The 14632-nt window shown below is 40.9% G+C and overlaps 1 protein-coding gene and 1 long non-coding RNA gene across 2 annotated transcripts in view; one reads left to right on the plus strand and one right to left on the minus strand.

Annotated features, from left to right (window-relative positions):
* Window positions 1-10687, plus strand: part of LOC147018096 (interleukin-1 receptor-associated kinase 3-like) — a 75573-nt gene extending 64886 nt beyond the window's left edge. The window contains exons 14-15 of the mRNA XM_085897444.1: window positions 8135-8239; window positions 8415-10687. Of these exons, the coding sequence (XP_085753570.1) occupies window positions 8135-8239; window positions 8415-8479 (170 nt within the window). The 3' untranslated portion in view covers window positions 8480-10687. The remainder of the gene's footprint in view (window positions 1-8134; window positions 8240-8414) is intronic.
* Window positions 1-14632, minus strand: part of LOC147018097 (uncharacterized) — a 36431-nt gene that overhangs the window by 3402 nt on the left and 18397 nt on the right. The window lies entirely within an intron of this gene.

Here is a 14632-nt window from a genome sequence, read left to right on the forward strand (position 1 = left end):
GAAAATGTCAGAAAGGAGAAGAAGAGGAGGAAAATGAGGATGATGAAGAGCAATGTGGATTGGAAGAAGAGCTGGCCAACAAAGTATAAGATATAAGACTAACACCACTCAGAGAAAGACCACAACTCTACTGAATATAAAATAACAAATGGACGAAAATGCCAATCGGAAGAACCAACTGATCAATTGGTAAAATTATACCAAAGTCATCCCCCTTGATGGAAATCAATACTGTGGCTTTGCAGCGGCACTGCTCATTCAAGAAGAAGTTCAGGAAAGCAATGACGCAAAAATAATAGACTAGGCCCAGCAACAGAAACCAAACACTGTCTTGGAAACAAAGACAAGAGACAAAGAGAACAACTGTGAAAAGAAATGGGACAAATACTACAATTCATAAGAGGAAACCAAAGGTTTCCGAAAAGCTAAAGAAGAGAATCCAATAAAACAAAACTAATACAAGTGGTGCCAGGCACAACAAATCCCGCCCATTTAAGGCATAAAGTCTTCGGACTCTACCGATCTTCACAAATATACATTTTTCACTATAGGAATGGGTAGGATTGTAAGTGACAAATAGAATAAGGTTCACTATAAGCTCAGTTTGAAGTAAATCAGATCATTTTTGACGAAGTTATGAGCGAAAAACGATTTTGATCTTTTCTTGACCTTGACCTTGATCCAATTGGACCCAAAAGTTAATGGGGTCGTCCAAGGTTCATTGCCCACCAGTGGATTGAATTTGATAGTGTTTGCCGTAAAGTTGCTAACAGACAGACAGACAAACAAACAAGCAGTCATAGACTGGTACTTACGAAATCGTCAACTTGACCTCTGACCTGGTCTAATAAAAGCTGTCTCGAGAGAAGCTAGCGACGCAAACCAGAAGTTTCTATGATGATTCTGTACCAAACCATCAAAAATCGAATGTTTTGGATGTTTGACCTCACTGTGACCTTGACCTTTGACCGATTTTGACCGAAATCTAATCGGCGCTAGCCACCACCCTCCTGAATCACGTGGTGTAATTTGACATTGGACCCAAAAGCCAAAAGCCAGAACTTCTTCCGTTCTCGAGTTATCATTTTTTGGATGTTTGACCTCACTGTGACCTTGACCTTCGACCGATTTTGACCAAAATCTAATCAGCACTAGCCATCACCCTCCTGAATCAGGTGGTGTAATTTGACATTGGTAGCTTCTTCCGTTCTCGAGTTATCTGTACCAAACCATCAAAAATCGAATATTTGACCTCACTGTGACCTTGACCTTCGACTGATTTTGACCAAAATCTAATCAGCACGAGCCATCACCCTCTTGAATCACGTGGTGTAATTTGACATTGGTAGCTTCTTCCGTTCTCGAGTTATCGTGCATACAAACAAACAAACAAACAAACAAACAAACGGAAGTCATCAATATACTTACGAAATCTTTAGATTTCGTAAGTAACAAACAGACAAACAAGTAGTCATAGACTGGTACTTACGAAATCGTCAACTTGACCTCTGACCTTGTCTAATAAAAGCTGTCTCGAGAGAAGGTAGCGACGCAAATCAGAAGTTTCTCCGATGATTCTGTACCAAACCATCAAAAATCGAATGTTTGACCTCACTGTGACCTTGACCGTTGACAGATTTTGACCAAAATCTAATCAGCACTAACCATCATCCTCCTGAATCACGTGGTGTAATTTGACATTGGTAGCTTCTTCCGTTCTCGAGTTATCGTGCCTACAAACAAACACACAAACAGATGACGGAAGTCATCAATATACTTACGAAATCTTTAGATTTCGTAAGTAACAAACCGGACGATTACTATACCCCGCTCCCTCTCTCCGGGGGGTGGGATAATAAAACTGAAGACAAAGACTGAGAGGTAACAGTTGCTGAAAATCTCGAAATAGAAATGACAGCAAGGAAGCTATGACAAAGTTAACAAAGGGAGAAGATAAAACCACATGTTGAAAAAAATACGAAAAGATTCCACCATGAACAAGGGAAACAAAAGGGAAATGTAAGATAAAGTTGGAGATTTCTGGAAAGGAGTTAATATGAAGACCAAAAATAACCCAAGAAGGAAATGGATTGGATCTAAAACTTGGAAAAGAAAAAACAACACCTGAAGGAAATTCCCCTCGTGATATCTATCTGTAATTCCAGCAGTGTGTGTGTGTGTGTGTGTGTGTGTGTGTGTGTGTGTGTGTGTGTGTGTGTGTGTGTGTGTGTGTGTGTGTGTGTGTGTGTGTGTGTGTGTGTGTGTGTGTGTGTGTGTGTGTGTGTGTGTGTGTCTGTCTGCGACCGCAGTTTCTCGACGACCGCCGGTCCGATCGGATTGAAACTTGCCAGGAATATTACCGGGGCCCCGCAGATGTGCCTTTGAGGTTTGATATCAATCGGACGAGCGGTTCCCAAGTTACGGCCATTTATCTGTCGACCAATGACAAGACACGGTGACATCACGAATGTGATGACATCACAATTAATGTTTTTTTTTGTTTGTTTTTTTTGCACAATTGACGGTCCGATCTGATTGAAACTTGCTAGGAATATTGCTGGGGACCCGCGGATGTGCCTTTTCGAGGTTTGATATTAATCGGATAAGCGGTTCCCAAGTTACGGCCATTTATCAGTCAACCAATGACAAGACACGGTGCTATGACATCACGAATGACGTCACAATTAATGTTTATTTATTTGTTTTTTGTGAATACATTTACAGAGAGGAGGGGGAGGGAGGGGGGAGAGAGGGGGATCAAGAGAGGGGAGGGAGAGAGGGGGGCGTCACAATTCAAGAGAGGGGAGAGAGGAGGTGGCGAGAGAGGGGAGTGAGAGTGTGGGCGAGAGAGGGGGCGAGAGAGAGGGGCGTCACAATTCTTCTTCGTTTTGATATGACGTCACACCTGAGTGACCTGAGTATGTTTGAGTGAGTGACCTGAGCTGGGGACCTGAGTGTTTCCCAGGTGTTTCCCAAGTTATGGCCATTTATGATACGGTTGGTCCGATCTAATTGAAAAAATGCCCCAAACCAGTCGTCGCTTACGAGAGCGAAGGAACGAAGCTGCACATACTGGCATGCCTCACCCACGAGAGAGGGTACTGGAACGAGAGAGAGAGAGAGAGGGGGGAAGAGAGGAGGGGCGAGAGGTGGGGGGGTGAAAAAATGCCCCACTCCAGTCGTCGTTTACGCACCTACGGGCCCGTACTAGTTTGATGAAAAGATTAAAAAAAAAATATATATATATATATATATATATATATATATATATATATATATATATATATATATATATATATATATATATATATATATATATATATATATATATATATATATATATATATATATATATATATATATATATATATATATATATATATACAGTAGACTAGGCGTAAGTCGTCACCATCGGGACCGAGAAAAAAGTGACTACTTGCGCGTATGCGAACATTCATGATGACAGTGGGGTGAAGGATGAAGTCGCGCATGGCCTGGACACGTACGTGTGAGAGGACGCAACAATCTCTAAGCCGGCTATTGTACCAAACGGGAAACACAATCCTTGGGGCATAGGTGGGGGTTCATTGGTGAGTTGGAAAGTGATCAAGCAAAGATGGAATTCATGAATCACTTTATCAAAAGTAAAGATAATGGACAACTGTAAGACAACTCGTATACCATCGGTGATGGTATATGACCATCGACAAATGTGGAATGAATGGCTGTTAGAATTCATTCATTGGAATGAATGTAGAATGAGTTTTCATATGGAATGAAAACTCATATACCATCGACAAATTACATGACACACAGTCATGGTGATGACTACCACTCAATAACGATGTGAAAGTGAGTGTGGTGATGTACAAAACAAGCCAATATAAAACCATGATCGGACTTCATCACTAAGATCGATCGATCCTTTACTCATTCGCCAGAGAATGCATTGTGCAGCCTGTCTACCTCAACAGATGCATGTGAGATGGCACGCTGACTGAGCTGAACACAGCGCAGTTATAAATAGCCTATCACTGGCAGTGTAAACCAATGAGCGCGCATCACGATTCCATGAAATCTGGCTTCTCACGAGGTAGAAGTTCCATGTGACGAGTTCGGCGTGGTAATTTACTTGAGTTTCCATTACGCGGGAATGGACACCTGACGACTTAGACGAAGTGACGACTGAGAGATGATGACTTACAGACTTTATTCAAAGGGATTTAACATTAGATAAATTCGGGACTTCTTGACGCTGCCGACTTAGGCAAAGTGACGAGTTACACGCTGCCGACTTACGCCTCGTCTACTGTATTTCAAAAATGGCAAATTTTAAAAGCCCTGGCCCGGATGAAATTCCAAACATCTGGTTAAAGCAACTAGATGCTCTTCTCAATCACTATGCTCAAGTATTCAACAAACTTATCCAAGAGGAAAAGGTAATGGATGAATGGCTCATAGTAGTTAACACTACTAAGCTGTGGAACAATATACCACCTACTACTAAACAAGGCCAGACTCAAAAATTGTAAAATGAGAAGAACCAAATTGTCTACAGAATAGATAGATGACCAAAAAAACTTTTGAGTGTCCCACATTCATGAAGGATAAAATGCATGCAGGTATACAAGTTCAACCCCCCAAGTAATCAAACTGATTGAGAAAGCAATGAAACTCTGGAACATCACATTGATATTACAGCACTTGGAAAGAAAGATCGATACACCAGGGGTGAAGACACGATGCGGGATATTTCAGGGTGACAGCCTTTCCCACTCCTATTTTGTCTGGCCCTGGACCCACTGATAAACTCAATTAATGAGCAAGGACACGACTACACTCTAACATCCAATAAAATAATGTCCAAAGCGATATGGAAGGTGCCACATCTACTGTGCATGGATCATTGAAGGCTCTTCAGACTGAATGACAAAAAATTGGCAGAACAACTGAAATTAGTGAAGTGGTACTCCGACGACGACATTCAAATAGAATTTGGCCGAGATAACTGTGCCAAGTGCACATTTATACAAGGTAAACTGACGAAAACAAACAACAATCAACCAAAATACAATAATACAGCAGCAAGAGAATGAAGCACCATACAAATCCCTCAGAGTAGAAGAGGCCTCCCAAATATGTCACAAAGAAATGCGCAAAACAATTACCAAAGAGTACGTACATAGAACGAGAATGATCCTGAAAAAGGCTGCCCTCAAGAAACAAAATCAAAGCAATAAACCAACTTCTAGTCCTAGTATTGCAATACAGCTGTGGAATTTGCAATACCAGTATTCAATACACCAACTTGAAGTATCATCTATCTATAATTCCAGCAATGTGTGTGTGTGTGTGTGTGTGTGTGTGTGTGTGTGTGTGTGTGTGTGTGTGTGTGTGTGTGTGTGTGTGTGTGTGTGTGTGTGTGTGTCCGCTGTTTCTCGACAACCGCTCATCCGATCTAATTGAAACTTGCCACGTATATTGCTAGGGACCTGAGGATGTGCCTTTTCAAGGTTTGATATTAATCGGACAAGTGCTTCCCAATTTATGGCCATTTATTTACCAAACCAATGGGAAGACACGTTGTTGCGTGGGTGTGGTCGATGGGGAAGGGAAGCACAGCCACGTTCCCCATTACGGGTTACAACGTACGGGCTTCCGGAGAGTGATGACTTCGTGTATTCTAATAATTTCTCGATTTCTTATGCGCATTTATAGATAAACACAATGGCCCAAGTTATGATCGTTTTCATATTAGACGGTGTATAAATTTCAGGAACATCAGAGTGCTGGTATGCTCCGAACCAGGAAGTAAATTTTTTCTCTCTTTTCTCTTCTCTTTTTGTTTTTCCTTGCCACGACATTGCGAAAAGGTAAAATACGTTGGCGCTAATTGAATAATTGGGTATTTAAACTAAACTGCGAATAATATTCGAACTTCCGGGCCACGCACGTACGGGCACGTGAGAGCGAAGAAACGGCCTGCGTAGTTGTTTGTTGGTTGCGGTTTAATTTTTTTTTTTTTTTTTTTTTTTTTTTACGGGCACGTACTAGTTATTCCAATAACACTAACTGGCCACAAGCAAAAAAAAAATCGAAAAACCAGTTGTCAAAACAAGGAAACTCATTATCCACAAATTGTTGTACAAAAACCAATACATCACGAGAACGTATCTCCCAAGACAAGAAGGAGCCCGATGGAGTTCAACTACTTGCACAGAGTGACCAATGTAGTAGTGGCTGAGTATGTGAAAAGTTCAATAGACTACGGAATCCAATTTGTACACAAACACAGCAAGCCAGAAAAGGTATCTCTAACCCACATTGCAAAAATATTCCAAAGAAGGGTGCAAATAGAAGATGTTATTGATGAAAGCGAAACAGCAACAAGTACAGCCCCAAATAGAAGGGCACTCGGTAGAGCGCATACCTCCGCCCCGTAATGCCTGATCCACGAGAACATATCTGTCCCAATACATTTTTGAGATATCGTGCAACACCGGTTTCACCCGATCTCTCAATAGTGAAGAATCGCTTAAAAAATTATCAGACCCGGATCTGGATTCCGATCTTCACCAAAATTGAATCAATTCTTCCTTGTCACAAACCCAACATGTCCACCAAGTTTCGTCCGAATCTGTCCACAACTTTTATGAGATATCGTGCTATATATCTGTTTCGCCCAATCTCTCAATGGTGAAGAATCACTGAAAATATTCCAGTAGTCTGATCCGGATCCGGATCTTCACCAAAATCTAATCAGTTCGTCCTTGTCAAAAAATAGAATATATATATATATATATATATATATATATATATATATATATATATTTTTTTTTTTTTAAATATACCACTTTGATATTTGACGCTTTTGTAAACTTGAATATGCTCTTTCCAATGGTGAACAATTTGAAGTGGTATACCTTGTCATATATTTGCAATCCTCACCTGAATTTCAGGGAAAAATAAAATTTTTCAATTTTTGAGGGATCATGACTGTATTATATATGACTGATTAAGAAAAGTAAACATGTATTTGAATACTACTACCATACAGTTATTACCTGAAAAAATTTCAAGCTTCTGGGATGGGTCAATAAAAATATATGGGGTCTCAAAGTTGGGTCTTCATACAAAACCAACATTTTTTTTCTGGATTTCAACTGATCAGGTCATAAAAATTAATGGAGGTATACTCCATTTTATGTTTGTTTCTTACAGAGCAGTTATAGAAGAATAATCTCTGAAAATTTCAAGGCTCTAGCATTAATATTTAAAAGGTTGTGGGAGTTTAAAAGTAGCCATTCATTTTGTAATGCTCACAACGACCATAAAAATAGGGCCACAACCACATTTTCAACCCTCAATATTTTGGAGTTGACCGCATCTATGGACCTAAAATTTTACGCTGCTTCATTTTGATACCTGGGAACTATTTTATGAAAGTTTAAAGTCAATCTGAGGGGGTCAACTGGGAGGCCTCCGGTGATATGACTATTACAAGTATAAAATTATGATCCAAATGCAGAAATTCAGTGCAATGATCCTGTCTACCCTAAATTATACAGGAACTGAGATCAACCCTTGTCAAAGCGTTCCAGTCAAAACCAAGATGTGACCAATATAATCACGTCATGTAGAAGCAATGTATAATTAAGTCCCCATGAAAGAGAATGTTAATCCAGTTGAAATTCATACGAAACCTGCACAATTTTGTGATTTGCAAAGTCTCCAATGCATTTTAACTGGTCTGATGCTCTTTCACGTCATGTTTAAATCATGCTGCCAGTTCCAAATGGCCATGAAATTGAAAATGATCTTGCACCTCATCATATGCAACCAACTGATGGCAAACATTAAATATTTTGAACAGCTAAGTTTTTAGAATTGCAAGATTACAGTGTGTGAAATTGTTGAAGCATTGGATATGAGTGTTATTGAAAGTGTTAAAACAATCATACAATCTCACATGAAATAGAAGAAAGTTTGTAAAAGTGGGTACCAAAGCACTTCGTATTTCTTTGTTTCACATGGAATCATCCCAACATAATATGATGTTCTTGGTGTTATGAGAAAAAAAGAATGAATGAATGAATATTTGAACAAAAGGCAACTCTTGTTCTTGTTTCTTCAGCTTTCCATTCTGTGCATATGCATCCTGCACGTTGCCGCATGGAAAAAAAGATGTGTGATTATGAGCAGGGACACATAGACTCCAGAGAATTGTTTTCAGAGAATGGTAAGAAATTGTCTTCCAGATTTTTGTCTCCCATCACACTTTCTGTTCTCCTAAGCTTCTTCTACCTTTCAATGCTTTGAACGATTCAGAAAATTTTAAGGGAAATCATCATGTATAGTAGCTTTTAACATTCTCCTCTTTCCTCTTCCTGACCCAACATTTGTTTCTAAAACAGGAAGCCTTACTTCTGAGGAAACTCAGATCCCAGTGGAGTCTGAGGAGACAAGGAAGACCAGCTGAATGGTCTTCTTCTTCTTCTTCTTCTTCTTTTTTCAAGATGGTCACTTGTGCCAATGAGAATCAATTTTGAGCAGCTTGGGTCCTGACAACCAGTAAGGCAATGTCAGTATGGAAATGAAGTGGCTCTGTACAACTGATGTATGTGATTGCTTGAATAAGCATTCATCAGAATAAATATTAATAGCCATTGACACAAATCGGAGAAAAACAAAGGCCTCAAGGTTGGCATCATCTTTCGCTCTGCATTCCTAATGCGGTTTGGAACTGCTTTGCTTGTGGAGGACTGGACTATAGCACAAACTGGCTACAAACGTAAAATGGCTTGTTTGAATATGTAGTTTATGTTTGTCTTTTGTCTTACCATTTTTTTCTAGAGTGGTTTCAGCCACCAAATTTGACAGTGTTGCTTATATTATTAATAAGAAGTCCAAAACTTGATGATCACACAACCATCTTACCTGTTCACTTTAATTCTTGTTGTCCAATTAGTTTTGGCGATCGCAATGTGCATTCAGCATTTAGCACTACAGTCATAGCTTAATAATGGTTGTGATATGGACTGTACCATTTTGAATAAGTTGTAGACCTCAAAGATGAATGTGAAGATTATTGAGTCGAGCACAATTTGTTCAGCTGGACTTGTAAGTTCAGCTGGGAAATGGCTCGACAGGCGTTGTCCATTTCACAATGCAGCAATGGTGGTCCTGTTTTTTTTACTTTTTTTTTTTTTTTAATAAAATAACTTTCATTCACATTCACTTGGTTGTGTTATAGCTGCTTATAAAGATAGCTTCCATATTAGGTGAATTTAAAGATGTAAACAACTCTAAAATGTGATCTTAAAGCAATATTGTCACTGATCATATAATTTCGGATTTGATTGCTTCAGAAATTAGCTCCCAGAACCGACTTTTGAAGTGTCGAAATTGAGTGCACTGATGGAAATACAAAACTGAATATCCATAACATTGAGATTTTGAAGCAGGGCAGATGAGTGTAGTGATTACAAGATAGGTTTTATGAGCCATTTAACAGATCATGAAACCAGGAAGGAACCGTTTGGGTTCAGAGAAGGGTGTAGTACCAGAGATGCAATATTGGTACTGTGAATTGTGCAAAAGATCAATACAAGTGTAGAGAAATCTATAAACATGTTTTATCAATAATTACAAAATAAGCATTTCATAGAGTGAAACATTAAGAACTGAAAGTTGCAAGGGCTGGATGTTAATGGCAGGAAGAGGGGATGGTGAGGTATGGAAGGGGAGGGATTGAGGAGAGCTGAAGCAGCTTGAAGGAATTTGAACAAAATAAGTGATTGGGTAATGAGTAGATTGTCATTGTTGAACCACTTAGTGGAAGTTTTTTTTTTTTTAATTCAACCACTCTCCCTGTTTGGTTTTATTTATTTATATTTTTCCCTTGCCTGAATCATTGTCTATCTGCTGGCCATGGCATTATTGTTAGGATACTACATCACAAACTGCTTTTAATTTAAAGTGAATGTATTGCAGCTGTTTAGGCTAGTCTAAAAGTCATCGCTTTTGATCGACGATGTGCCCAGTGGTTACACTTGCCTCTTCTTGCTGTGAAGTTTGTCTGTGTCTGGTTTCGACAATGATTACACTATTTTGGAGCAGAATTTCTCAGTGGCTTTTTCTCTCACAGGGGTTGTTTCATTGTTTGACATTTCATTAACTTCTATTATTTGGGCCTATCGTTGTCAAATTCACTCGCACATCGATCCTGCATTTTTTAACAGTACCATCTCCCTACATAATCCCAACCATGTAAAATTCTCATTAAAAAGATGCCAAGAATCCTCCATGATGCCAGGGGGAGGGGGGGGGGAGATTACATGTGATTACCCTAACTATGGGTATCCTCTACATACCAAGGTATCTCATCCCAATTTCTATTCTCAATCAAAATGGAATTGGACCAAGCACTCGAGATGTAATCATATGTAATGACTTTTTCATCTTGAGCGCATACTAACATTCAAAGGAAATGTTAACTGGATGTCCATATTGTTGGAATTTGCTTGTGAACAATAAAATTCTCAAAGTATCTTCCAGACCAAAGTTAATTTAATGATTTGAAAATCAAGTTTCATGATGCACTGAATGCAGCATTGTCACAAAAGTTCCACAGTGATTTGGGGAGTTGTTAAAAAATAAATGAATAAATAAAAAAATTAAAAAGAGAGAGACCGGTCTCACATCCTCAATTTTTCGATTTGAGTCGCAAGATATAAATGACTATTTTTACATGTTCACTTGGCCAATAAATGAGAATCAAATGAAGTAAAAGTACATGTATATTAAAAGATTATATTAGTACAGATTTTTAAGTGTTAAATTACAATTCCAGAATTATTTTTCAGTGTTTTGTTAAAACATTTCTCACGACTCCGAACACAATGATCTTCAACCATGAAAAAAAAATTTTCCAAGTCAGATAAACAACTAAATAAACCAATGTCACCCGCAGGGTGACCCGTATCTTGCCAAAAAGTGACCACGTGTGACTTCTTTAAGGTCACACTGAGGTGAACAGAGCTGCTATCCACCAGGAGCGACTCCTTGAGGAATATCTGCCTACGAGAGATTCCGATGAGAATCGTTCTACAGAGTAACCATGAAAAATATGCGTTTGCCTCATAACGTCACCCAATGACATCATAATGTCTCAAGCTTGACATATCTAGAAAGCACTCATCGAGGTGTTCAATTTGAGGTACGACACGATATGGTTCCTAAAACTTGAAAATTTGACCTTGGGGTCAAATATGTTTGATCTCAGGCGCTAACCATGAAGGTCAAGGCCAATCGCCACCAAAAATTAATCAGCTGAGCGCCAGACCATATACTACATTCCCATAAAGTTTGGAGACAATTAGATTAAAATTACTAAAAAAATAAGGGTTTCGTCGACTCCCCTGATTTGCGACAAAGTGACCTTGACCTTTGACCTTGACCTTCAAAATTTTATGTGCTGAAAGGGACCTCTATAGGACTCTGATATACGAAGTTATAAAAATTTCCAATGATAACTGTGCTCTGCAGAGTGATTTATACGTGATTACAGACAAAAAAAAATAAAAAAATGAAGGTCAAGGCCAATCGCCACTAAAAATTAATCAGCTGAGCGCCAGACCATGAACTATATTCCCATGAAGTTTGAAGACAATCCGATCAAAATTACTCAAAAAATAAGGGTTTCGTCGACTCCCCTGATTTGCGACAAAGTGACCTTGACCTTCAAAATTTTATGCGCTGAAAGGGACCTCTATAGGCCTCTGATATGCGAAGTTACAAAAATTTCCAATGATAACTGTGCTCTGCAGAATATTTTATACGTGATTACAGACAAACAAAAAAATAAAAAATAACAAAAAAACATACAAGCTGACAAACATATCTTGCAAAAACTTCGTTTTGGCAAGATAATAAAATGTATCGGTCTGGTCACTGGTACGAATCCGGTGAATCGTGTTAAAACGACTGCGACAGTCACCCGCTTCAAAGGCTCCCTGTCGGATATGCGTCTGAAGATTGGATTGGAAGATAACACACCGCGTTACCGTGTGTGCAGATTGGAATCCCCAAAGTGGGTGAGTGCTGTGTGGGGGTAACAAGAAGGAAGCAATCACAAATGACAGTTGAACCCCCCCCCCCCCCATATTCTCTGACTGAAACCGATCATACGTGCCCACGAGTCAACAACGAACTGGAACTTTAATCATCTATCTTAAAGACCCTTGGAATCATACCACAGGAGAAAGACCTGGGGGAAAAAATCACAAGACGAGAAATACCCTGGCTGTGCCTGGGGGACACAGCAGGAACCGATGCAGGGGAGCAGCCCAGGTGTGTCTGAACATGACTGTCATCAGCGGAGCTCGGTGGGAGGTCTGAGAGGGGAGGTCTGGCTGTCTGAGTGGAGCCGTGATGTCTCATGGCAGCTGAGCAGCTCTTACCACCCTGTGAGCACAATAGGTGCTTCTCCCAATCATCAGCAAGGTTATGGAATCCATCATTGCTTCAGACATGAAATCCTTCCTCTTCTCCAATGGCTTGATTTCCAATCATCAATTTGGTTTCAGACCAGGTCACTCTACCCTGGATATGCTGCTACTGCTCTCCCATCAATGGATGGAGGTCCTCAATGCCAGACAGGAAATCCGAGCCGTATCCCTGGACATATCACGTGCTTTTGACACAGTCTGGCACCCTGCCCTACTCACCAAACTCTCTTCCCATGGTATTCAAGGCCATCTCCACTCATGGCTCGCAGACTTCCTCTCCTGTCGCAGTCAACGTGTGGCCCTAAACGGAGTTCTTTCATCCCCTTTTCCTGTGCAGGCTGGAGTTCCTCAAGGTAGCGTTCTGGGCCCTGTTCTTTTTCTGGTTTTCATCAATGATCTCTCGGACTCTCTGGAAAATCCTCTATTTCTCTTTGCCGACGACTCCACCCTCTGCCGTACCATCTGTCATCCCTCAGACCGGCAAGCAGCAGCTTCTTCGCTCACTGCAGATCTGGATAAAATCACAAACTGGTCCAACACGTGGAACATGTCTTTCAATCCACACAAATCTCACACTCTCACTATGTCTCTTCGAAAGGACCGTTTACAAAACCCCCCATCCACTTTCTCAACAATCCTCTGGAAGAAGTCTTTTCTTTCAAGCTTCTGGGTCTCACTATCTGCCATGACCTTTCCTGGGAAAGTCACATTTCCAACCTTGCCTCAAAAGCCAGTCGCCGACTGGGAATCCTCCGTCGTGCAAAGTCCTTCCTCGGCCCTCTTGAGCTCCTGACTACTTACAAAGCTTTTGTCCGTAGCCTGATGGAGTACTGCTCTCCCCTCTGGGCTGGTGCTCCTGCCTCCCACCTTTCTCGACTTCACGCTGTCGAAACCAGGGCTTTTAAGATCATTGGCATCTCCCGCAATGAAGCTGAGTCTTTGGGCCTCTCACTCAATCACCGCAGGTTGGTCGGTGGTCTTTCTGTCTTCTACCGACTCCTCTCCAGCCTTGCCCCCTGCTCTCTCTGCGATTTGTCCCAACCACATTTCCACAGGGCGCTCAAGGTCCGCCAACAACCCCCTTCTGGTAAAACTACCAAAATCACGAATCACTGCTCATCTTCACTCTTTCATTCCTCTTTTTTCCCGCCTTTGGAATAAACTTCCTCACTCTATTCTTTCCCATTCTTCCCTCCAGGCTTTCAAAACAGCTGTTCACCACCACCTCTTATCTTCCCCCATCCAAATCCTCTATCTTTTCTACCCCCGATAATCCACCCAAGCCCACTTCCTTCAATTCTCCTGCTTTCCTTCCTGAAAGTCCCTGTAATGTCCATCTTCTCCTCGCCATTTTCCCCGTCCCATGCCCATCCCTCTCCCTTCCACAGTTCACCTGTGTCTGTTCCCCAATGTTTTGTCCCTTCCACTCCCACCCCTCTTGTCTCATGCCTCCTTGCTGTGAGTTGTGTGTTAGCTCTCATACGAGCCTCGACCAAGGTATACAAAAAAAAAAAAAAAAAAAAAAAAAAAAAAAAAAAAAGGTCCCAGCATCTGCTCACCTCGACGCCGCACCTCTTTATCACCGGACTCACATGTCATTATTGATGCATGTATCCTAAACAGTTAATAATGAAATAACAATGCTATATTCGCTGTTGGGCATTTATTAACCCCGAGGAGTCACTTCCACAACGCGACCCCTATCTTCCTCCGTCAGACTCTGAGTCTGCTCTCAGAAGATGGGGGCATTGCCAAGAATGACTCCACGTAACATATAGTACAACTCCCCACCCTAGTAATCCCCCTCCCATCTTGCTCAACAATGGTCAATGGGTCTGGGGACAGAGAGACCCTTCCATGATCTCTCATCCCTATGTTCTGGTGCTGTTGCATGGTTGGGATGGTGGAGTCAGCCTTTCCTGCCGAAACTAAAGGCTAATGGCCTACCCAGACACTAAAACAACATTTAGGAAAAAACGTTGGGTATAGAAACCTCCTCAGCACCCGGTGCTTCCCCATGACCAATCTGGCCTCTCCACAACCAGAGTTCTTCATAGCCTGGAGGGCCCACAGAAATTTCCCAAAGGGCCCATGTGGCCTCTAAACAGGGTCTTCGGCCCAGG

Source organism: Eptatretus burgeri, chromosome 10 (genome assembly GCF_056783735.1).
Source record: "Eptatretus burgeri isolate ZD-2024b chromosome 10, Ebu_testis_v1, whole genome shotgun sequence".
Lineage (NCBI taxonomy): Eukaryota > Metazoa > Chordata > Myxini > Myxiniformes > Myxinidae > Eptatretus > Eptatretus burgeri.